The 25,246-nt window shown below is 46.8% G+C and overlaps 1 protein-coding gene and 1 pseudogene across 4 annotated transcripts in view; both read left to right on the plus strand.

The window, feature by feature from the left end:
- VPS13D (vacuolar protein sorting 13 homolog D) overlaps positions 1-25,246 on the plus strand; it is a 262,915-nt gene that overhangs the window by 210,057 nt on the left and 27,612 nt on the right. For all 4 annotated transcript variants that reach the window (XM_058675413.1, XM_058675405.1, XM_058675416.1 and 1 more), the window contains 2 exons: positions 471-603; positions 3,443-3,638. In XM_058675413.1, coding sequence (XP_058531396.1) covers positions 471-603; positions 3,443-3,638 — 329 coding nt within the window. The remainder of the gene's footprint in view (positions 1-470; positions 604-3,442; positions 3,639-25,246) is intronic.
- On the plus strand, positions 14,758-14,856 carry LOC118758693 (U6 spliceosomal RNA; annotated as a pseudogene).

The raw sequence follows: 25,246 nt of genomic DNA on the forward strand, positions 1-25,246 counted from the left end.
CTGCTAGGCCACCGCGCCGGGCCTAAAACACGAAATTTATTTATGCTTCAGATATACCTGGTACGTGTAACCTGAAGGTGATTTTATGCAGAACTTGAGGTCCAGTCCTGTTTGACCACAGTCTGTCACACAGGGTCTGTGTGGATTTTTCCACTTGTGGAGTCTTTTTGGTACTCAGAAAGTTCCAGGTTTTGGAGCATTGCAGATTTGGGATGCTCAAATTTTATTGTCATTAAGGAGTTTCAGTGGTTGTATTGTAAGCCTCATGACCTCCAGGATAAACATCCCACCCATGGATTGAATGTGTTCGTGGTTGAGCGCCTCTTTTCTGGGACAGACAATATGTAATTCAAAATTAATCTCTCTGATTAAGTGGTATCTATTAAATCTTAGCTAACAAGAGAAGGTATTTATTTAAAAGAGCAAAAATTGTGCTGTGTTTTAAAACTTGCGTTTTTAATTCACTCCAGTTTGCAGGGACATTATCAGATGGCTTAGGGAAGACCATGGATAATCGGCACCAGTCGGAGCGGGAGTACATCAGGTACCACGCAGCCACAAGCGGGGAGCATCTTGTAGCTGGCATCCATGGCCTGGCTCATGGTAAGTCGCATGATAGGCTCTTCTGCCACAGTCCATTGTAGGCTCTTTTGCACCTATCTGAACATGAGTAGAAAGAAGAAAATCTGACCACAGTGGTATTCTAGTGTAATATCCTGTCCATTTTGCATTTGCCGTGTGTCAGCTTGGGGGAGCTCACTGTTCATTTTCAGAGTGCTGTGCATGTCACAGTCCCTCCCTCTGCTCCTGAAGGATCATAAGGGGGAATCACCAGAACCCTGTCTGAGGTCCAGGGTTTAAGACTCTGCCTTCTGCCTCCTGCTCTTTCCTTCCAGGACAACTGAAATGCGGAGTTTACGTCTGGGTTTTCTGTAGCCCAGATGTTCTTGACTCTTGCATAAATGTACTTTCACCAGCTTATAAAGCCCAAGAGATGGAGAAATGGCATAAATGTGTTTCAGTCTCTGCATGTTTGAATTCCGACTTGGAATGCTTTAATTCTGACTCATTTGCCTTTTGTTGCATTTTTCTCAGGAACTTTTCCGTGAGGCGTCCAAGGCCTTTGGAAATAGAAGCTTACCCAGTTTTCACAACCACTATCATCTAACTACACCGAGCTGTATTCTGTCCCCAAAGTCATGCCTGCAAGCCCCTGTCAATTTGGGTTCTTCTGTCCTCTCATCTACCACACTTCCTTTCCTATCAAATTCCGACTCAGATGGCATTTCCCTGGCTCTACTGTCCCAGTTAGAATTTTCTTTTTAAGATTCGTTTTAGGGACTGGCGCGGTGGCCTAGCGGCTGAAGTCCTTGCTTTGCATGCGCCGGAATCCCATATGGGCTCCAGTTTGTGTTCTGGCTGCTCCACTTCCCATCCAGCTCCCTGCTTGTGGCCTGGGAGAGCAGTCGAGGACAGCCCAAAGCCTTGGGACCCTGCACCCATGTCAGAGACCCGAAAGAAGCTCCTGGCTTAGGAATGTCTTAGCTCTGGCCATAGCAGCCACTTGGGGAGTGAATCATTGCATGGAAGATCTTCCTCTCTGTCTCTCCTTTTCTCTGTATATTTGACTTTCCAATGAAAATGAATGAATAAGTAAAAAGATATATTTTATCTGTTTGAAAGGCAGAGTTGGAGGGATCTTCCATCTGCTGATTTACTCCCCAAATGGCCGCAGCAGCCAAAGCTGTGCCATGCCGAAGCCAGGAGCCTGGAATTTCATCTAGGTCTCTTGCGGTGGGTGGCAGGATCCCAAACAGTTGAGTCATCTTTCACTGCCTTTCCTGGGCACGTTAGCAGGGAGCTTAATTGAAGCTGTAGCATCTGGGAGTTCAACTAGCACTCATAGGGGATGCTAGCATCTCAGCTGGTGGCTTAATCTGTTGCATCACAACAATAGCCCCTCCAGTAAGAATTAATGACAGTTAGAGCATGTGGTACACTTCTGTGCCATATGTAGCCAGATTGTTGGGTCTTGTTCTCTGAGAGATTGTGAGTGCCATGAGAGCAGAAAGGGCATTTTTTATTCATCTTTTATTCATGACACCTGGCGTTTAGCTCACGCTTAGCTGTGTTAGGAAATTGAACTTCCTGTACCAGATCCTTCAAATGCAGCGAGTGTAGTTGTCCTTACTCTTTAGTTCAGCACACGAGTGTCTTAAGAAAATGGGTGATTTTTTTCAAGGTGACAAAATCACCTCCAGTGAAAGATCACCCAGATAGTCTGCGCAGCCCCCCAAGAGCCTGTCTGGCCAGTCAGAAACGGGGCATGGTGTTCTCCTCCAGAGAATCCATTGAGCCTTGGATGACAGCAAAGTAGTAGCCTGGAGTGAGCTTTTTCCTTCAAGGTGAAAAGGTGTTTAAAAGATAATAAGAACTATAATCTATTCAGCCTCCTTGGTTTAAAAACTGGGAGTTATGATTCCTTCATTCTCTTGGGGGTGCAAGGGGGAGCTCCTGTTTAACCCAGGTTCAGTAGTATTCCATCTCTAAGGTCCCAGTCTGAACTCCTGTACTATTCAGGAACTTTGCTAAAGATTGGGAAAGGAACTTTGCCTCGCTGGAGCAAATCGACCCAGAATCCAAAAGAAGCGCAGTGAATTGTTAGTGCGTTCTCACCCAAGGAGCTTTCTTTATCAATTTGTCTCACTAGAGCTGAAGAGTCTAGAGAGCTTCCTCTCACCCCCACTGTCAGAGGGTGAACATCCTGTGAGTGTCCCTGGCACAAGTCCTGGAAATGCTCCCCGGACAGGGCCTGATTTCTTCCTGAAGGCCTGTGACTTCACTTGCCTTTGCCGGCTTCTGGCCACTTAGGAGACTTTCAGCTGTTGTCAACTTTCAAAATGTTTGGGTTGTGTTTTTGACCAAGCTGATCTTTTGAACTGACTCGGTGGAGAGTCCTGGCTGGCACTGGCAGCTTTTGGGAGTGCTCTTCATGAAGGCTTCCACATTTACATAATTGCCCATCTCTGTTTCAGCCAAGTATGCAATAGCTTTTACCCTATTTCAGGCGCTTGGTGTGTTTGACCAGTCACAGGTCTTTGAAAATTGTGAGTACATAGTTACCTCTCTGTCTTATGGCTCATAGGATCCTAGCCTCTTTAGACTTTCAAAAGGGCCCTATTTGCCAGCCTGTTGTTGATTTAATCCCAGTGTTTGCCTCTTCTCCTGATTGCCCATATGCTGCCCAAGCTCTGAAGTTGAAAAAGCTCTGCTAACCTACCTCACAGTTTCTTTGGTATTTTGAAAACTGGAACACACTTTACTTCTGTTTGGAATAAATCTGCACATACACACAGACACACATCCTCTAACTCTGAACCTAATGAGCTTGGCCGAGTTATAATACCCCTCGTTTTGTTTTTGTGCGTTTGTTTTTCACCAGGTATCATTGGTGGATTGACCAGTGTTATAACTTCAACAGTGGAAGGTGTGAAAACAGAAGGGGGTGTGAGCGGCTTCATATCTGGCTTTGGAAAAGGGCTCGTTGGCACTGTGACCAAACCAGTGGCAGGCGCCCTGGACTTTGCATCAGAAACAGCGCAGGCGGTGAGAGACACAGCCACGCTGAGCGGCCCCAGGTCAGTGGTCATGGGGGAGGGGGGGCCAGGTTTTTGCAATTTCCAGCCAAGTCTGCTGCTCCTAACCCATGTACTTTCTGCTTTGGGTATATGACTTTTAATCTGAACACGTGTAACTTAAATTTCTGACCTACTTAATACAAATACAGAAAAACAAAGCAGAAGAATCCATCGTTTTTTCAGAGGTGTTGGTTAATTTATAGGGAAATGTGCTCTGTTGCTTTTCTTTGTTGAAGAGGTCAGAAATAGAATTACAGCCTTACCAGCTTTGCTTCTTCACCCATTGGACCCTGAATGCCCGTGAGGCAGTCGGTAGGCTGTAGGCTGGGTCTTGCTCCTCTACAGTTGTGATTCACTCCATGGATCTGCCCACTTAGTTTTTCTCCCACTTGAAAGTACCAGCAAGTGTCCCAACCTCAAAGCAAGAAAGATCTCACACTGTAGCAGTCTGCGCTTCAGCTACAGTGGTGCCTCCCTTTGAAGCCCATGAGATGGGACATCAGAGACAACCCGTGGGTTCCAGTCTAAGGAAATCCAGCCGTGTCAACTTAGGTGTTCACTTCAGTGGCTTATTTAAGCTCCCTCTTCCAGAGCGACTTAACTTGGCTCCCTGTCAGCAAATGGTGCAGTGAATATTACAGTTCTCAACCTGGCTGGATTCTGCCTAAACCCAGAAGGCCTCCCTTGCTGCCTGAGTAGTACCCAGGGCCGAGCTATGGGCATGACCTGTCATTTCCTCAGATAAGAGTTGAAGTAAACTGTCCCCGTTAAGATGCTATCACCATAGATGCACTCGTCTGTCACCAGGACACCTTACTGAAGACATATTGCTGTAGTAGAGGAAATGCTTACATTTGTGGACTGGGATCATGTACAGTGTTCTGCCAGAATGTCTTCCATCTGGAGGCTTCTACTCTTTATTTAAAAAAGGACCTGTAGAGTGTGCTTGGGTTACATTCTGGTCTCAGCTCCGCGTGAGTATATTGTGAAGCTGTGAGGAGGGGCAGGCGGTAGGAAGGCGTCAGAGGGGTTTCAATTGGTTTTCTGTTTCTGACCTAAGTGCCAGAAGTTCACCTCCAGTGTTGCGTTAAGAGAGAAGACCCAGCAAAGCACGAGCTTGCAGAGAGGCCAAAGAATTCCCTCAAGACCTTGCTTCTTAAAATCCCCAGATGGTCAAGGGATCAATTGATTTATTACAAAAGGGGGTAAGATGTATGCAATAAAGGTTAAGATTATTTTGTGCTTTAAGTTTAATATATTAATGAAAAAGAAATCACTTGAATGTTGTGTATTGTGTTTGGAAGTCTTGATGAGGTATTTTGTATTCCTTTGAACAACTCGTATAAGGTAGCCATGGTTGCTGTGGAAGGGAAGGTGTCACTGTCTTTACCAGTTGACCAGTATTGTCATAGAAGGTTTGATGTCATATTTTGAAGTCCATATTTGTCATTCATTTATTTCTAGGCAATAAGTCTTGACTAAAATTCCATATGGACTCAGGATTAGGAATATAACAGGTTATCCCTGTCTTTAGGGAGCAATAGACATAAAGCAATCTGGTAAATGATTATTACTAACATGGTGGCAAGTGACAAAGAAGATATTTGTGGGGTGCTATGAGATGGTGTGGTTAGAGAAGATAAAGACATGGAAGAGGGCTAACAGAGGGTCAAGACAGGCTTTTCCAGAAAAGTGAGAGTTCAGATGAAACTTGACATTTATGGAAGAGTTGACCATATGTTGAGATAAGAGCAGCCCATTTAGGTTAAAAGGAACTGTGGGAGGAACTCCTTGCAAAGAGCCAGGTTTTGTCTCAATGCCTCCACATATGCAGTCTCCTTGATCCTTCTTGTAGATTTGCAGGTGAGGGCAGAAGAGTTCAGATAAATCACATGGCTCAGAGTGGGGCTTTTAGTACAGTGCTTAAGATGTCAGTTGGGTTGCCTGCTTCCCATGTCAGAACGCATGGGCTTGAGTCCGGGCTCCGCTTCTGGTTCCAGTTTCTGATGCACACCTGGGGAGGCAGCGGGTGATGGCTCAAGGACTTGGGTCCTTTTATCCATTGGGGAGACCCAGACTGAGTTCCAGGCTCCCAGTTTCAGCCTGCCCTATCCCTAACTGTAAGAGGTATTTGGGAAATGACCCAGTGTCTAGAACATCTTCTCTTTGTCTCTCTCCTTCTGCCTTTCAAATAGATAGAGAAGAAAGAAATTGCCAGGCTCAGATCCAGCCCACCTCCTGACTCTGAGCCTGGCCTTCGTGTCAGATCCAGTTAGTGTTAATGTATGGTGTACTACACCGTTGCTTCCCTGCTGACCACAAGATTTACTCTTGTTGTTACCACTTTCTCATCATGCTAACCCCTGACATTCAGCTGCTTGGCCAGCACTGCACTTCTCAGCAGAGGCTGTTCCCCTTAGAGTGCTTCCCTTCCAGCCATATGCATTGGAGGCACTGTGGAACCACCAGCCATTCTTCATCACAGCCCACTTAAGCCTTACAGTCCCATGTAGACGAGGCAGAAAAGCTGTGTAGTTTGCCTAAAAGCAAGCAACAGTTGGGCAATCAAGCTGAATTTTAACGGCAAATTTCCAGGAACAGCTATCAGGCTAACTAGATGCAAAATCTACAGTGATAGGTGAGGAACAGCAGGTAGTCAGGGGCCTGTGGACAAAGGGGCTCTAAGGAGGGGGCGTTAAGCTTTGATGTGTCTCTTTTGCTGGAAGTACCAGGGTAGGAGAGTCTGGAGAAGTGAGGCACATGGTAAATCTGTGCTAATTGAGGACCTCAGTAGGTCACAGCTCCCTTTACTGCCCAGAAAAAACATTCCAGATTCTTCCAAAGGGGGCTGTGGTAGTCTTTTCACCAGTTTTCCTTAGTCCGTGTGTCTGGCTATAAAGCAGTCTTATTAGTGATTAGCCATGTGTGACTGAAGAAAGAGTACCTGACCTGGAAAATACTTCTTGGTCAAATCTTGTATTGTCTAAACCTAAGTTTTTCATCTATAAATTTGGGATAAGTTCATCTGTCTGTGTTTTGGTTGGGGGTACCTCTTAGTGGTTTGAGCCCAACCAGAGTGATTTTAATGTAGGAACTGTAAAGAACTATAAACCTGCTAGGCGGTATTATTTTCCAATCAATAGAGGAGCAGACACCTTTGCAGGTGGAGAAGTGTTTCAGGGCCCCCAGGGCTGCTTTGATGACACTGTGATCTCTTAGGAGCACACTGGTTCTACCCAAGGGAGAAATCACCCCGGCTTCTTGGAAGTGAGTTATAACTATCTCCAACCATCCCAGTTGATTGAACAGGATCCAGGGGTGTTACTCAGGGTTTTTCCCCACTGTTTAGACAACAGGGACTAACAAATGATTTGAAGGGATTAGAAGTGAGACTCTGACCGGGGACTGACCTGAGCCCAGGGCCTGCGCCAGGAATAGGGCCCAAGAGCCCAAGAGTGCTGCCTGAGTCTGCACTTGGAAGAGGCTCTCTGCTTCCTTTGTAATATTTCATCCAAGTGAAGGCTTAGATCTTAGCATCTATGTTTTAAATGACCCAAATTTTAAGCAGATGATAGCAAAGTGAGCCATAAAACTGTGAAAGAATACTCGTTCCAGTAATCCATCTGAGAAGGAGCCTTACAGGAAACACTGGCTCCTTTTTGTGTTTATTTGAACATGATTTTATTTATAGGGAACCCTCCTCCTTATGTTCTTTTAGATTAAAACCCTTCCAAGTTCCTCTCCTCATTGGAGCGGGTGGGCATTCCAACAAGACAGCCACCTAATTCTCCCCTGAAGAGTCCATGCCGCCTAATGGTTAGTGGGAAGGCAGGTGGGGGAGGGGACGAAGAGGGCGGAGGACAGCAGAGCCCTTGGCCTCCACATGAATGCTATGGACCAGTATCCCCTGCTGCATTTGTTAACTGTACAAGTATGTGTGGTTTGGAACTGAAATGAGAAGCTTTTTCCAAGGCAATGCTCTGCTGGCTCAGGCTGCATCTTCCAGTCTACGTGTATTGGGCCACATGTGTCTGTTCCCAAGTTCAGTTTGTGGAAAGGGCACAGCTGTGGTCATACTCTGGATGCCACTGAAGCCATGGAGAAAAGCCTGCTGCCCTTGAGCCGGCTCAGGCCACGCGGCAGGGGTCCCGGCCATGTGTGTCCGGTGCTGTGGGAGGGGAGCCGTCTTCGTGGTGCCATTTGGAGAGAGACTTCAGCAGAAAACTGCAGAGAGCCATAGCAATTGTTTTCAAGAAAAGACTGCAAGGCCTTGGAGAAGAGAGGCCTGCGTGGCCCCGGCTGGCGCTGTGCTTGTGTGCTGCTCTGCACGCCAGCCGCTGTGGACTTCAGGGGACGTGACATTCTAGGAAAGTAGCAGATGAAGATTTATGAAGCTGAGCCCTGAGGTTTCTTCCAAAATATTTCTTCAGCTTTTTAGTCAAAGACCCAGAAAGGCAGGGAGAGGTGGGAGTTGGCAGAACTTGAAATATTTAAACTAATTTGCCAAAGCTCAGGAGTATAGGAGCTTATCTCATTATTTAAGTTAGATAAGGAGGAGGGGGGAATTTGAAGGATAATGATAGATCAGTGTTTAAGAATATGGTGCAGGACTGATAATGTTCTGGAATCCCAAGGCCCTTGTATTGCACACATATACAGAAATTCCAGTTGCTCTGAGAGCTTTTGAGTAACCTTTTGGTTGGTTTCACAGGCAAGATTTATGGAGGCTATATTTGACTTTTTCACTCCCTAGACAGCACCCAAAATTTAAGACACTTTCCATTAATGATCTTTTAGATGTGAAATTGAAATGGATTTTCCTCAAGAAAAGCCCCTCTTTTGTTACATTGTCTGCACCTTACCCCTGACTCTCCAGGTTGAAAGGGTTAAGACCCTGCTGGGCGGCCAGAGTCTGAGTGTGGTCAGGTTGGCCAGCTCGAGGATAGCAGGGAGGGCTGAGGAAGCGGCCCTGCGCGCTCCCGCATTCTGGCTCAGCAGGAAGGTTTGCAACTGCTCTGGCCTGCAAGCAGCCATTATTATACTTGTTATTATACTTAGCACATTAAGCCAAATTGGTTGAACTGAGCTTTTAGGGAACTTCTAAAAGATTTCTTTTTTTAAAGAAAATGAATAAAAATTAAAATGCTTATTAGCCTATGCCAGTGCTCTCAAGCTGTTCTGTGTCCCACCTGCAGCAGAGAACAGACTGGCAGTCCATGTTCCTGAGAACAAAAGTCCATGCTTTGATTTAAAACTGTAAGTGATTTTAATGTTTTATTCACATTTGTTTTAATAAGAAGGTGTTGTAAGTGCTACACAGTAAAATGAACCCTTCAGATGGAAGTGCCATGTCATCCTGTGCTTCACTAAACATTGTTGTATTCTAATGATATTCCCTCGTATCACATGAGGGATTCAGGTGCACTCCTCCCAGGTGAGTCCCGTGCGCCGGGGTAGCATCAGGCTTCAGATGAGGGGAAGAGCTCGAGGCTGGCACGGGCTTCGCTCCGGCTGGCCTCTGCTTAGGGGTGTCTGTCTGTCTGCTGCTTTGGATGTGCAAGTCACATGTGTTTCCTCATGACAAGGAATTACATCTCAGTGGAACTAAAAAAGTGCCTGCTGTGCCCCACTGGATGACAGGGGCTGTTGCCTCTCACTGCCCTCAGGCTGGTGAGCTAGACGCTTTGGCATCCACTCTGGTTCACTCTGCTCACCCTCGCACATGGCTGGATAGGGTGAGCCCCAGGTCTTCTCATGTCCTGATCTTTCTAGGGAATGCTCAAAGATAGACAGTCCTTTTCTCACTCCTCACTCTGAGCAACTCCCAAGAAGAAACAACACTTAGAACTGTGCTGATGACATTGGGTGTCTCGGAAATTACAGGAGCAGATATTTTTAAGAGACAAGGCTTCATGCCTTATAAGTTAAAATTTCTCTCTCAGAAACTTCCTGTTCTGAAGCATACTTCATTCTTCTTGCTGAACGCTATACCCCCTTTCCCTCTAAGCCCCCCACATGTGCCATCCTCATTATAACCTATTTGTGGGAAGCTCTGATCTGCTGAAAAAGAAGAAAGGCAAAGTATGTGTGTTCATGCACACACAGATTTGAGAAAAGCCTTTCCATTTCTGAAATCCCATGACTCATTTTTATGCAAAATTATCTACTGGGGGAAAAAAACCACTTTTTTGGTCATGGTGCATTATAGTCATTTCTAGAAAGGAGAGCATCTAATTTTTGCCATTTTTGGCATGAATAAATGACTGACTTCATGGAAATGGCACAGTCCTCCCCGATGTAAAAATAAACTGAATTTGAGCTTGTACATCTTGCAAGTCCAGTCTAGCTGGTCCTTGGGCAAAGAAAGTAGAGTGGAAAAAGCAATAGTTTTCTGATTTGGGTTTCTTCTCTTTGGGAAATTAAATAGTTCGGTCATTATAAATAATTGAAAAGTCAGTTTTCAGTGATTTCAGGTTTAAACATCTGTAGTAATACCTGCTTATGTACATAATGGACACATTTGATATGTTTTTACTTGAACATCAAGAAGTGAAATTTTTTTCCTGAGCAATACTTGTATTTTGTATCCAGGAGAACAAAGCCATGCTTGCTTTTGCTGGAACTCCTCTGCAAAGGCATTGTTTGCTTATTTTTCTGCTTTGATGACTGTCCTCCATTTTTTATGGCTTTCCTTTCCAGAATCATCTATCTTTACCCAGGATGCAGTTGGAATTTTCTTGAAAAAGAGGATCCAGATTTTGAGCTTTAGGCAGCTCTGAGATACACAGTGCTGCTGTGAGTTAGCAGGACATTAGAAGCTTGATACTGGGTTATAAGTGCAGGCCACTGTTCATTTTGGAGGGAAGGAAATGTATGTGTGGGTATTATCTGCCAGCCTGCCCCCAGACTGATCCTTGGTCGGTTTCTCACTGATTTGTCAAATAGGAGAAAGGTTGAATTGATAAAAACAAATTTGTCACAATATACTCTAAAAAAATAGCATTTTATTATGTTGAACTTGTATAATGCAAATGAGATTGACATTATTACTAATCATGTCCTTAGTGGATTTTTTTTTTTTATCTTTTATTTAGTTTTTGGAAAATTAGATGTACAGAAAGATCTTTCATCTGCTGGTTCATTCCCCAAGTGGCTGCAGTGGCTGGAGCCTAGCCGATCCAAAGCCAGGAACTTCTTCCTGGTCTCCCACGCGGGTGCAGTGTCCCAAGGCTTAGGCCGTCCTCAACTACTTTCCCAGGCCACAAGCAGGGAGCTGGATGGGAAGTGGGGCTGCCGGGATTAGAACTGGCGCCTACATGGGATCCCGGTGCATGCAAGGCGAGGACTTAGCCGCTAGGCTCCTGCTCTTGGCCCTCTTTTTTATGTCGAGCTTATACAATGCAAATCAGATAGGTAATGTTGCTAATATGTCTTTAGTGGATTTTCTTTAATACATAAAGGAAATGGATTTCTGTTAAGTACAAATTTTTTACATAAGGTTCCTTTAGATTGGAGTTTCTCAAAATAAAGCCCAGGGACCACTGGGGCTCCAGATCCTTTCTGTCAAGCCTGTTTTTATGTATTGATGCATCTAATCATCCATATGTGTGTAGCAGTTATTACAGTACTGTTCCCTGCTCTGTGTGCAGTGGCCTTGTCCAGGAGCTCTGCACTGTGTGACCTTGCAACACACTGCATGCCGAAGCAGATACTGGAATGCAGTTGCTTTCTGTTACCTAAAACTGAAGAGATTTGTGTCACTCTTCTCACCTTGTGACTGCAGTATTCTTATAGCTGACAAATACACCTATGCCTGATTTATTTCCTCAGCAAGCTGTTCTTTTTCAAAACATGGTGAAGACCCCATTTGCTCCTGATATGTAGCATGTCCCTGCAGTAACAAATTAAACTGTAGGAGCCACTGTGATGCCCTTTTCCCCTTTGGCTTCCATGCCAACAGGTGCCAGCCTTCCTGGTGTGCTCCTGACTTTTAACTGGGTCTCTTTAAGAAATGATTAGAAACATTTGTTACACATCACAAAGAACTTTAGCGATTTGCCTAACTTGGTCCTACTGGACTGCATCTGTCAGGTCAGTGCATAGCACAAGTGTGAGGTCCATCTTGTTGGCAAGTCTTGTACCGGTGGCATCCTGGCTCTTACTGGTCATGGAGGCTAGTGTGCCTGCCTGCCTCCCTTCCTCCCTCCCTCCCTTCCTCTCTCTCTCCCTCCCTTCCTCCCTCTCTCCCTCCCTTCTTCTCTCCCTCCCTCTCTCCCTCCCTTCCTCTCTTCCTCCTTCCCTCCCTCCTTCCCTCCCTCCCTTCCTCCCTTCCTCCCTTCCTTTCTTCCTTCCTTCCCCAAACCTCAGCTTTCTGCCCTAGCAAAGTGGGTAGAACAGGATAAGCACACAATATTTGGATAAGCTCCTTTGAACTTCTGGTGGAAAGCCGTTTTTATGAGGCAGTTGTTCTGTGTTAACACCAGAGACAGCTCCTAGTAGATTTTTCCAGAACATGTTTCAAACATCAATAATGGCAGGGGTGACCCAAACTATATCGTAAAATCCCAGGAACCGCAGGACACTTCAAAGGGGGATGGAGCAAAAGCTCACCTCTCATATCCTGGCCAGAAGCACTGTGGCCACCCTTCCTGAGGAGTGCCAGAGCGGACAGAGGATTGGGCTCATTGGTTCCCCAGACTTCACAGGTTGACCTCCAGCAACACGAGCAGGGAAGTGATAACCAGCACCTGCCCACTCCTAAGGCATGACAGGCAGGACAAACCACGTGTAAAGTGTTTTGTTTCTCTTTGTGAAAAGATGTGAATCATGGAGCTTTTTTAATGTTTGACTGTTGACGGGCACCATTAATCAGTTTTCCTAGTTTTCAATGTGAGATACTCAGATCCAGTTGCCTTAGGTAGTATAGGTAAATTAACCAAAGGAATGTGTTTGAAATATGTATTTGTTTTAGAGGAAGAAAGAGACAGACAATACTTCCATTTGCTTGCCCAAATACAGCAACTGGGCTTGGACCAAGCCTGAAGCAGAAGCCAGAAACTCAGTCCGAATCTTCTCTGTGGGTACTGGAAGCTCAAGTGCTTGAGCCCTTGCTCTTGCTCCCAGGTGCCCACTGGCAGGAACCGGAAATGGGGAACTAAAACCAGGGACTCAAGCCGAGCCCTTGGACATGAGCTTCAGGTGCCTAAGCCAACATACCAACTACCAGGCCAAGTGCCCTTCCCTAGATTGAGTTCCTGCTCTTGGTATCGTTTGCTTAGTTTTCTGTAGACACAGTTCTAGTTTATCCTCAAATGCTTTATGTACTTTCAATTTCTATTATGCTAAGATTCTTAACTTTTTATTTATTTTCTTTTATATTGGAAAGGCAGATATACAGAGAGCAGGAGAGACAGAAAGATTTTCCATCCACTGGTTCACTCCCCAAATGAACCTCAATGACCAAAGCTGAGCCGATCCCAAGCCAGGAGCCAGGAGCTTCTTCTAGGTCTCCCGTGTAGTACAAGGTCCCAAGGCTTTGGGCCATCCTCGACTGCCTTCCCAGGCCACAAGCAGGGAGCTGGATGGGAAGCGGGGCTGCTGGTTTATGAACTGGTGCCCATATGGAATCCTAGCGCATGCAAGGTGAGGACTTTAGCCACTAGGCTACCACACTCGGCCCTATTTTTAATTTCCATTTTAATAAAGTTCCTGTTAATAATTTACCCATAAATTTCCCTCTGAAAGATCATGTTTAAGATTGCATTAGATGGGCCCGGCGGCGTGGCCTAGCGGCTAAAGTCCTTACCTTGAGCGCCCCGGGATCCCATATGGACGTCAGTTCTAATCCTGGCAGCTCCACTTCCTGTCCAGCTCCCTGCTTGTGGCCTGGGAAAGCAGTGGAGGACGGCCCAAAGCTTTGGGACCCTGCACCCGTGTGGGAGACCTGGAAGAGGTTCCTGGTTCCCGGCTTCGGATCGGCGTAGCACCGGCTGTTGTGGCTCACTTGGGGAGTGAAACATCGGATGGAAGATCTTCCTCTCTGTCTCTCCTCCTCTCTGTATATCCGGCTTTCCAATAATAATAATAAATCTTTTAGAAAAAAAGATTGCATCAGATAATTTACTGGGTTCCTTATTATTATTAATATTCTCCCTTAGGTCTCCCTTCTCCTATATCTACTGGTTATTATTATTCTCTGGATCTACTATTGAGCTATTTCTTCTGAGTTTCTTTCTTCACTCATTTGTTTTTGTGTTTTTCTTGATGAATAGACAGTGCTCAGCTGCTTGGTGATTCACTTCGGCTGCTCCTATTGAAAGATGAAGCACTGGAGCTGCATTGGGAGCTGAGGGTGAAGGAGTTGCGGGAAGAGTGTGCAGGGGCTCCACCGTGGGACCCATGATGCTGGTCTGCTCTCAAGGAGCAAGCTGGTGTAGGGAGGGAGCAGACCCACAGATCTAATTGCTTCTTGCACTGACTTGGGACTGCCTTCTTGCTTTACCAGTTCTACCTGCCTCCCTGGCCCTCTGGACCCCCAGGCCTTCAGGCTCACTGAAAATGCATCAGCTCCCTGCCCCATGGCTCCTCCTTCCGGCTCGCGTGCCAGCACCGTGTTTCTTAGTGTCTGAAGCAATGACACCTCTCGGTACCCTCTGGGTTCATGCTGTGTAGACCCCTTTGCTCACACGTTAAAGGGCTCTCTGGATTAGAAATCCTATAACTTAGTCTTTCCACTAATTCATTCATTCTTTCTTGATGCACTTTCTACCTCCCAACAAAGCTCTGAATTGACATGGTTTTACTGAAATTCGTGTCTGTTATTTTTCAAGGTACATTTATTTTTATTGGAAAGGTAGATCAGATATAAAGAGAGAATGAGAGACAGAAAGGTCTTCTACACTCTGGTTCACTCCCCAAATGCCCGCAATGGCCAGAACTGAGCCAATCCAGAACCTTGAGTTTGTTCCAGGTCTCCCATGTGGGTACAGGGTCCCGAAGCTTTGGGCCATCCTCTACTGCTTTTCCAAGCCACAAGCAGGGAGCTGGGAGGAGAAGTGCAGCAGCTAGAACATGAACTGGCACCCATATGGGATCCTGGTGCTTGCAGGGTGATTCAGCCGTGCTCACTTCGGCAGCACATATACTAAAATTGGAACAATACAGAGATCACCATGGCCCCTGCGCAAGGATGACAACCCAGGAGGATTTAGCCATTGAGCCATCAGGCTGGGCCCTGTATGTTGTTTCTGCTCTAACAGTCTATATTAGTTTGGTGGCATCATTGCTCCCATTTTTAAGCTTGTGCTATATTCCAGGTATGGCTCTCTGTCCCTCACATGTGTGATCTCATTTCATCTTTGCAACCACTTTTGAACAGCACCTGCTTAAGGCATTCTGTGTCCCCTATTTACCAGAAACATTTAGAATGCCTCTGATGAGAAACCTTTGCCAGTCCAAACCCAGCTTTGAGTCTGGTGTTGGCCTTTAATCTCTCATTCTGTGTGTTGTGAAGAAACAGGTTGTGGAAGGCTCTTGTCAGATCCCAGGAACATGAAAGAAACAGCACACCCGAGGGTAGTGACACGGCCCTGTCACCACTCCTCACTGAACCATAAAAGCTATTCAGAGGGGCTGGCAGCTGGCGAGCGAGTGTGCTTAGATCCTGGGTGCTGGTGCTGTTTTGTAGTTTCCAAGGGAAGTTGCTGAAAGTTTTCTTATCTTGACACTCCAAGGGCAAGAGGTCTTTCTTCAAAGGGAAGCCCTTGTTTCAGGGAAATGTAGAAAGAACATAAAATCACCATTCTTACCCAATTCTGGAGAATAAATGGGAAGGAACAATGTGACAACCATGTAAAAAACAGGCATTTGAAGGAATCTGGAAGGGGCTGCCTGCAGTACTGTGATACGAAGGAAAGGGGCCAGGGAGGGGCCAACCAGCCGTCCTTACTGTTGCACGCTCTTGGCTGTCACCTGGGCAGGGGTTTTCCACTCTGAACCTCACCACAGTGAGATTCCTTTCACTCATGAGACAGGGATGAAAATGCCTGCCTCAGTGGATGGCTCTGTGGTTTCAGTTATGTGATATATATGGAAGAATTTGCGAAAGTTCATGGAAAGTGGTATTTATATATTTATACACACACACACATAAAGGTTAATATATATGTATTTATTTATTTGAAAGACAACATCACAGATAGAGGGAGAGACAAAGGAAAGAGATCTTCGATCTGCTGGGTTGCCCACCAAGTAGCCAGACGAAAGCCAGGAGCCAGCATCTTCATCCAGGTCTCCCATGTCAGGGCAGGGCCCCAGGGGCTTAGACTATCTGCTGCTGCTGCTTTCCAAGGTACATTAGCAGGGAGCTAGATGGGAACCAGAGCAGGCTGGACACAAACTGGTACCCAAATAGGTTGGTGTCACAGGTGAGGCTTTACCCACTGTGGTACAACACAGACCCCCCAGAATAAGTTTCTTTTGATGCAAAAATAAATAAGTAGATTGAAATCCATGTATTTGAAGGGTGTTAAAAACATTTCTTGATAGGCCTGGTGCAATAGCCTAGTGGCTAAAATCCTCGCCTTGCATGCACATCAGGATCCCAAATAGGTGCCAGTTCATATACCGGAGGCCCCGCTTCCCATCCAGCTCCCTGCTTGTGACCTGTGAAAGTAGTCGAGGATGGCCCAAACCCTTGGTGCCCTGCACCCATGAGGGTGACCTGGAAGAAGCTCCTGGCTCCTGACTTTGAATCAGCTCGGCTCAGCTCCGGCCGTTGCAGCCATTTGGGGAATGAATCAATGGATAGAAGATCTTCCTCTCTGTCTCTCCTCTCTGTATATCTGTCTTTGCAATAAAGATAAATCTTTTATTAAAAAGATGTCTTGGAAAATATGTATTACAAATGCATAGACTTCAAAATTCTTTTACCCCAAAGTAAATATCTTTTAATTCTATTTTCTATAAATTTTAGGCAAAAAATCTATCAAGCACTTAATGTGCAGATAGCAGTCAAATAGGGCATAAGTGGCCATGCAGACCACTCTGACACCAAGACGAAGAGTTCATATGCTTTGCAGTTTTTTTTCTCTCTTCCTATTTTTACACAGAATAGACAGTTCAGTTCAGGGCTGCAGACCTGGTCAGGCTTGCCAGGCAGCGGCCCTCACTTGGGTGCTCAGCCTCTGTGTGCAGGAACCTCCCTGGAAAAGGTGTGCAGAGGCCACGAACTTGCTCTGAACCCACTTGCAAAGAGCAGGTGATCCCAAACTATTGTTAGTGTCTGCTGTAAATGATATGCCTCTGGGTTCGAGCAGAGTTCAGCCAAGAGTCCCACATGACATGGAAATCTGTCCTGGAGCCAGTTTTGTCGGGTAAAAATTATGAAGCGAATGTCTCTCAACATTGGCATCTGTTGTCTGCCGAGGGTCAGACGGCCGAGAATGATGACCTACGGAAATCAGGATGGGGCACGCTGCCCTGGGACAGCTGACAGACCTTTTCAGCCACTGTTGCTCATCCAGTTTTCTGATAAACAGCTCTGAAAGCATTACGTGGCTTGGAAAGCATTCTTCAAAAATGGTTGTATTTTCCAGGCGCATGACAGTCGGCCACTAGTGTTGTTTCACTGTTTTGAGTTGTAGAATCAAATTTGTCTCCAGCAGGGCTGGTGGAACTGCTGAGAGCTTGTCTGACTCCTGCCAGGCCAGTCCCCAACAGTATGATCATGTTGGTCGATCGGGGTTCCCTGAGGCTGTTTTTTCTTTCTTCTTCTTCTTTTTTTTTTTTTTTTTTCTTTTCTTTTTTAGGGGAAGAAAACGCTCTTGGATTCAAGGCTAAGAGTTCAAGGGGAAAATTTTCTTTGATTTCTAGCTAGGCATGCTGGAGTCTAATGTTGCTTTCATCAGGCTCTGTCTATTTCATAATTTCTGCATAATGAAAGTAGAGCAAAAAGTTTGGATTATTACAGTGCTTTGAGCCTTTGAAAGTGAACTTTATCCAAATTGTGTTCGTTTCCTAATGCATTTCAAGCCTCAATTTCCCACTTGTCCTACCCCCAGAAATGTAATTCCTGTCACCTTTTGGGTGGGCCTCCTAGGAAATTCTCAGTGTCATTAGGGAAGGAAGTTTGCCCTTGGATGAATATCATTCAGGTCCAGAATTTCATTTAGGACGTGGACTTAATCTGGACCATATCGTAAGTACACAATGTTCTAGCAATGGATCTTTGTTTTTGCTTGAGAGGCTGAGACGGAGAGGGAACGAGTGGGAACTCCCATTTGCTAGCTTACTCTTCCAGTGCCTGCATCGGCGAGAGTGAGGCTGGACCCAACCCCAGAGCTATCGGAGCCATCGCCGTTGCCTCCCCAGGTCTGCGTTATTAGGAACCTATAGTTAGGAGCCCAAGGGAGGCATCAAACATAGCGTGGAACATGGATATATTTATAACCAGTGTTTTAACTGCTGTGATGAATGTGTGCTCCTAATGACAGATATTTTTAAATACCTGTTTCAAGTCTACTATACTATAGATTTTTTTTTTTAACTTTCTTGGTAGACTTCATGAAATTTTCATCTTATTCCCGAAATGTGGTGGTAGAACTAATGAAATTGTGAGGAGCCTCATTCTGACTTCGTGTGGTGAAATGACAGTGGCTCACATTGAACTGATCGGTGTCAGCTTGTTCCTTCTGGACTCAAATCTCCCAGATGGCCTCTCTGCAGGTTCCCATTGGGTCTTTCAGGCAGCTTGACTTCTTGGCAAGAGAATGAGGTTACATGCAAATCCTGAGAGCAGGACCCTGGCTCCAGCCCTGGCAGTACTCTGCTCTGTGGTCTTACTTAGCTTCTAGCCTTTCCCCACTAGCAGAAGGGCTGGTTGTCCATACCTAGTCATGTCTGTGTGGCTGAGATGAACTCCCTGCCAGTGTGCCCCCTACTTAGGCTGGCTTTGCCATCAGAGGCAAACTGGATATTGGAATAAAGAAAGCCCAAGTAGGGGACCTGACTTGGTAACCTAGCGGCTAAAGTCCTCGCCTTGCATGTGTACTCCAGGATTCCATATGGGTGCTGGTTCTAGTCCAGCAACCCCGCTTCCCATCCAGCTCCTTGCTTGTGGCCTGGGAAGGCAGGCGAGGATGGCCTGAGGCCTTGGGACCCTACACCTGCATGGGAAACCTGGAGAAGGCTCCTGGCTTCTGGCTTGCAGTCAGCTCAGCTCTGGCTGTTGCGGTCACTTAGGGAGTGAATCAGCAGATGGAAGATCTTCCTTTCTTTCTCTCCTCCTCTCTGTGTATCTGACTTTCCAATAAAAATAAACTTAAAAAAAAAAAAGCCCAACTGGAACAAATGAAGTTTACAATGTTTGTTAGAAATAAAAAGACACATTTTAATCGATTCTTTTGTAGCCTGAGAGCCCAGACCTACCCCCAGTGGGGCTTAGCACCATTTAAGCTGCTTACATCTAGTTCCCAGTGGAGGAACTATGTGACCATGTCTGCGTTGTCACGGGTTCACCCCTCTGCCTTTGCCTGTGGAAAGACAACAGAGCAGCTGCGTCCATGGCAGGTTGGGCCACATGGGAGGAGTGTCCCAGCACCTCCTGCCCAGAATGTGACGTGTGGGGAACCTGCTGAAAATGGACCATTTCCCAGATGCCCAGTCCTCATGGAGATGCTCATGTTGTTAACACTGTCTGGTAGCTACAGATCAAGAAATCAGTGTTTAAAAAAGCAAAAACAACTTTGACTTCAGAGGCATTTTGTATAGGAAGGAATGTACATGTTGTGAGAAAGAAAATTCTAGAACATATTTTCCTTTAGTTGCTGAACACGGAACACGTATCAGATTAGAGCTTGGTAGCCGTGTCTGCCTTGCTGCAGGGCTTAGCTGTGCTGAGTAGCTCATGGAGAAGGCTGCTCACAGCCTGCAGCGGAGACATGTGCATGGCACTGAGTCTGCTGGTGGCTGCTATTCTTGTGTATGCTGGCTGCTGATCCTGTTTTTAAATAACTCGTGTTTCTGCATTTTCATTTTGGCCTCCTTGTTTACTCATGATTATATGTTCCTGGAATATTGTAATGAAAGCAATTCTGAGATAGGAAAGTTCGACAGGAAGTGGGGGCATTGAGGTCACTGTTTATAAGTTCTCAAAATCTGTTTTTGGCCCATGATGGATCTCATTCCCAGGGGTAGGTCCAGTTTTTCAAACTTTAATATATCAAAGGCTTTTACTGCATCTGGGATCACAGTGGGCCAAACTGGGCCTCTAGGAGCTCTTGTGTTACACACCCACAACCTAATGGGGACCGGATTCACTTGTTTGAGTTAACATAACCTGTGCGATGACGTGAGTGCAGATGCTGCATAGATTGTCCCAGGAGATGGGAGGTTTTATTATGACTTCTGAACATGCATGTGGGTAACTGGAGATGGCTTGGACGGATTAGACTTTCTGTCTGAGAACTCCCTTAGTGAGCCTACCTGCCTTCTCCGTGTCCTGACGTCCTGGCTAAGTGATTCTCTCCAACACCGTCTGCCTAGCAAACCAGAACAAATGGCGTACAGAAGAATGGCATAGGCAAGGGAGCCTGCGTAGCAGCAGTGTGACCCGTTCGTTCATCCCTGGCCCTTGCCTTCTTCCCCAACTCTCCCCACCCCACAAGGCACTTTAGGCTTTAGAAGGACAAATTCACTAACTTGGCTTTATAAACATCAGCTTGGTGCACAAGGAAACCTTGTGAGGAAAGTGCACAAACATGTTTATAGTTTCCATTAAGAAGCATGTGATTGCTTCGAATGAGGAAGTGTGACTTTTCACCTTCTGATTCAACTAGGGTCTGATTTGAAAAAGACCACTGGCTTCCCTGGACCCCAACCAGAGAAGTCTGTCTGCCCAAATATGAAAAAACAGCCTGTGCACAGGTAATTGCTGGTGTGGGACTTCTTTGTTATTAGAGAGAGAGAGAGAGAGAGAGAGAGAGAGAGAGAGTTAGGGAGAGACAGAGAGAGATCTTCATCTGCAGGTTCACTCCCAAGACAGCTGCAGTGACTGGAGTTGGGCCCGTCTGACCCCAGGAGCCAGGAGCTTCTTCCAGGTCTCCCCTAGGAATGTCAGGGCCCAGGCACGTGGACCGTCTCCCATTGCTCTCCCGGGTACATTAACAGAGAGCTGGATTGGAAGTGGAACAACCAAGACACCAACTGGTACCCGTATGAGATGCTAGCATCACAGACAGTGGCTTTACATGCTCTACCACAATAGCCAGCTCCCTGTTTTATTTTTAAACAGTTCTTGAGCCCTGCTCTAGAAGTGGGTCAGGATAGCTGCAGGAAGGCATTCTCTGAGGGGACAGTGGCTGCCTTTGGGGCTTCCCCACCTGATCCTGTTAGCATGTCTTTGGTTTGTTTTTCTCTCTCTTGAACCTTTTTAGAAGAGTTCTAGTTAGCTATTTCTGACTCACTGTTCAACCCAGTGGCCTCGTTTTACAGTCAGGCCGACAGGACATGACACCAGATATGAGGAGCTGGAGACTCGCCCACACCCTCCCACATGGGGTCCGTAGTGGCTCGTAAGGGGACTTGTCGAAGGACATCCTCTGTGGGAGCTGAAAGAGGTGCTCTGTTCCCGGGGTGATCTCTAAGGCTGAAGTGGAGCGCGAGTGGAGCGATCTGGCTGGGCTTGTGCTTGGGACCTTCTCCTGTTTAATCCTGTAAAAGCAAGTTCCCTCTAAACACCGCCCTTCCAGGCGCACATGCACACACGTGCACATTCCCATACAAGTACTCACGTGGCTCACTTTTGTAGTCAAGAACTGAAAATCACTTATTTTTTCTGTGTTAAGAATAAAAGCAGCTTATAGCTAATGCATACATCCCTGTCTTGGTGCAGCCTGCGGAGACCAGGGGAAGGCTGTCTTCGTTGTTTCAGGAGCCTCCCATCCCCCCCCCCAGTCATCCTCCCTTCCCCCCCGGAAAATCCCAGAGTTCAAATGGAGTTGCACTGCGTGGGGACTTTGTGGCTGCTTTACAGAAAGTTCGTCAGGAATCAGCCTGAAGATTTTGCTTTGTTGAGAACAAAGTGAAATCGTACATTCAAGAGCAGCCCGGGGCCTATATATAGTGGCCCAGGGCCTGCTGGGATAGGGTTTTACACTTGGGCTGTCCTTTTGCCCTTCCACTGAACTCTTTTCATTTCAGTCATGAGCAAACAGTCAGTGCCTGAACTAACAACCCTGCAGTCGGCCGGAGCAGGGCTCGCTTACAGTACCCAACAAAGGGAGGGAGGGCCGCGTGGGCCGGCCCAGGCCGAGGAATGCGGCTTCAGGGTTCTGCTCCATAAATTTAACCAGCACGACGAAAAGGAGATAATATGAGCCTTCGTGATGATCTGAAAGGGGGAGGTTCTGTGTCCCATTGATTGCGGTCTGGCCCAGTGCCAGGCCCAAGCCTGACCGACAGTTGAACCATATCGTTAAGGCGTGTAATACAGCTCGAGTCTTGTACTGCCGCCAATGAGTACATATCCACAGGGCAAAAGTTTATAAAGAGTTGAGGCCGTCCTGCTTAACCCTCTCACACTGCATGTAATAGACCCAGCTGCCTTTCAGAGCGTGCCCATCTGAGGTCATCTAGGGAAGCTCGCGAGGTCCCTTGCTTGCAGCAGAGCTTGTTGAGGCGGGAAGAGGGAGCAGCGCCTTCCCCAGGAGGCTCAGCCAGGCAGGCCGCCTCCCTCCCCCAGCCAGAAATGGGACACCAATGGGCTTTCTTCAGAGGAGCTGGCTGTTTGCAGTATAATGTTGCTGAAGGAAGCAGGCCTGACACAACAGGAAACCTACCCGTCTCCAAGGAGGCTGTGCTGGTGGCAGAGATGGAGGGGTGCTTGAGGCAGGCCCTTGCTCAGCTGCCAACGCCCGGGGATGCTGCCCCCTCAAAGGGAAGCCTGGATGCTGAAGGCAAGCTGCTGGGAGGCCGTCCCCTGGTTCAGCTTGTAACCTAGCAGTCTGTCCCAGGCAGGTGGACCATAGGGGCTGTGTCCCTTCACCAGCAAGGACATGTGCAAGTAGCTAGCTTGTGCCAACAAGGCCCCAAAGTAGCCTCTGCACGGTGGAGCCTGCCTGCCTCAAGTAAGGCCGAACAGCAAGGACTGCTCGGAAAGGCTAAGGAGAAGTGGACCAGGGGGTTGTTAGTCATGCTGTCAGGCTGTCACATCTTTTGGCTAAACCAGAGAGCTGCCTGCGCACTCTCCATGCTGAGCAGCAAGATGTGTATATGTGTCACTGCCTGTCCACAAGGAAGGAGGTGTCATGGGGAGCCCTGTGTTTTGGATGACAATGTAACAGCTTGTATCGAACATACACTATTCTAAGCACTTTGTATGCATTACTGTCATTAATACTTAGTCCTCACAAGAACCAAGTAAGGCAAGAGCAGATGGGAAAGTTAAGGCACAAAACAGTTATATAGTGTTTGTAAGATCTCAGAAGGAATACAAGAGGGAGCTGGAATTTGGACCTAGCAGTGTGGACACAGAGCACAGGTCCTTCCTGCCTTCTGTGCCACTTCTGGGTCATCTCTTGGTCTCTTCCACCAAAGGAATCCAAGATTCAAGTCAGAGCCATCTCCCAGGTCTTACATTTCCTTCCTCTTGATTCTTGGACATGGAAGGTGGGGGGTTGGATGTCTGCATATTGCCAAGAAGGTTTGAGAAAAGACATAGACACAGATAACAGGTAAATATACCATCCTGGGTGGAGGAGGCGGAGCTTACAGCATTCTCCTACCCACTGTGAGCCCAAACAGTTCGCATGGGGGACACACCATTGCTGGAATGGATGGATGGATGGATGGATGGATGGATGGATGGATGGATGGATGGATGGATTGACGGATGGATGAATGAAGAGTTCCTGGCCAAAGGTTTCCTGAGCCATACAGCGGAGGGCCTGAGTTTGAGGAGACCCTGGCTTGTTGCTGCCAGCAGGGAGAGCTAGGGTGCTGAACTCTACGCCCTTGGCCTTTCCCACTCACAAACCACAACGGCCATACTCATTTGGAATTTACCGTTCTGCACAATAGCAGTGACACTTCCTGGTCCAGCCTGGACTTTGCCATCTAGCCAAGATCATCTTCAGCAGCCACGCCCCTGGGAACTCCCTCTGACACACATTGCAGCAGGCTCAGCAGTCACTTGTGTGTTTGCACCCTGTAGCCTCATTTTGGTGATCAGGGAGAACTTGTATTTTTGTTGATATTGTGGAACGTGGGGTTCTCAAGGGAAGAGAAGAAGCTAAAGAAATTGTCAGATTCTGCATTTGTTTTGCTTTCGTGGTCAAGGTGCTTTATTAGAGCCTAGAGATGGGCTCTGGTAGGAAGCCATGGGCTGGAGCTAAATTGTGATCTGAACCTCTCCATTAAAGGATTGCTAAACCCAAGGTGCAGGAAACCTGGGTACCAGGTGATGTTTAAAGGATTCCTGTTTTCTTTTTTATTTTGGGGGGGAGATGTCTCTCTTCAAGTAGTTCAGATTAAATTGTTTGAAGACATTCTGTTTCTCTTTGAATGTTTTTGGTCCCGCTTAACAGTGACTAAAGATACTGTGCGTTAGCCAGATGATTCACTAAATGAAATTTGTAGAAATCCTTATCTGCCAAAATCTTAAGGCTGATAGCACCAGAAAGTTCTGCTGTTCTTTGTGACACACAGGACATCTGGTTGCAGCCTCTTGGACCTGAGTGATCTTAACAAAAGTGACTAATGAAGGGCAGTGACCAGGGAGTCACCTCCATGTTACTCAGTCTCCTTCGTCAGCATCAGGATTGTTCAGGGTTTGCCTGCATTGCCCCACCCAAAGAACCTGACCTTAGGACAAGCATAAGCTGGCCCTCCCATCTGCCCTGTGTCCAGGAGCAGAAAGAAACCTTCAGGGCAAGGAGAGGCTGGATGACCTTGGTGAGCAGGACACTGAGCTCTAGGCTGGCAACACCTGTTTGTTTGAGGGCAAAGGCAGGAAGGCTACTACTGTTCACTTCCTTACCCAAAAGCTCCCCGTGCTCAGAGAGGCCGCTTGGGGAAAGCAGTGGCTGGTACCCAAACCAAGAAGACTTTGCTCTGCTGTTGCCTGTCTCCGAAAGGGTCCAGCATCTTTCCCCTCTGCCTCCTGGCTCCTAGCAACTTCTAACACATTTTGAATACACCACTTTCCTTAGACCTGTAGAGGCAGCACCCTGATCCAACAGTTTAAACAGATTTATCCTTGTTGGTTCTTGTTTCCTAGAGGGACAGATGCTTTCTGGAGGTCACGTGTCAATCCTATTCTTCAGAAGGCATAGGAATTCACCCCAAGTCCTCCCTTTAATTTTGTACTTTCCTACCACTTGGACCATGGATTCTGCTTTCACAGGGGGTGGGGAGAAGAGAATACTGCAAAGCAGAGTTGACTGGGTATCTGAGCCGGCTTGTCTTTCAGGTTGCACTTCACCCCAGTGAGAATCAGAATATGCTCCTTCACTGTAGTGGGGCTGCAGCTGGAGAACCTCAAAATCCATTCCAGATGTTGTCTCCCTGGGTTACCAGGAAGAGAATTAGGGTGAGCTGAGAGGTGATGTTGT

The sequence above is a fragment of the Ochotona princeps genome, chromosome 2, assembly GCF_030435755.1.
Source record: "Ochotona princeps isolate mOchPri1 chromosome 2, mOchPri1.hap1, whole genome shotgun sequence".
Lineage (NCBI taxonomy): Eukaryota > Metazoa > Chordata > Mammalia > Lagomorpha > Ochotonidae > Ochotona > Ochotona princeps.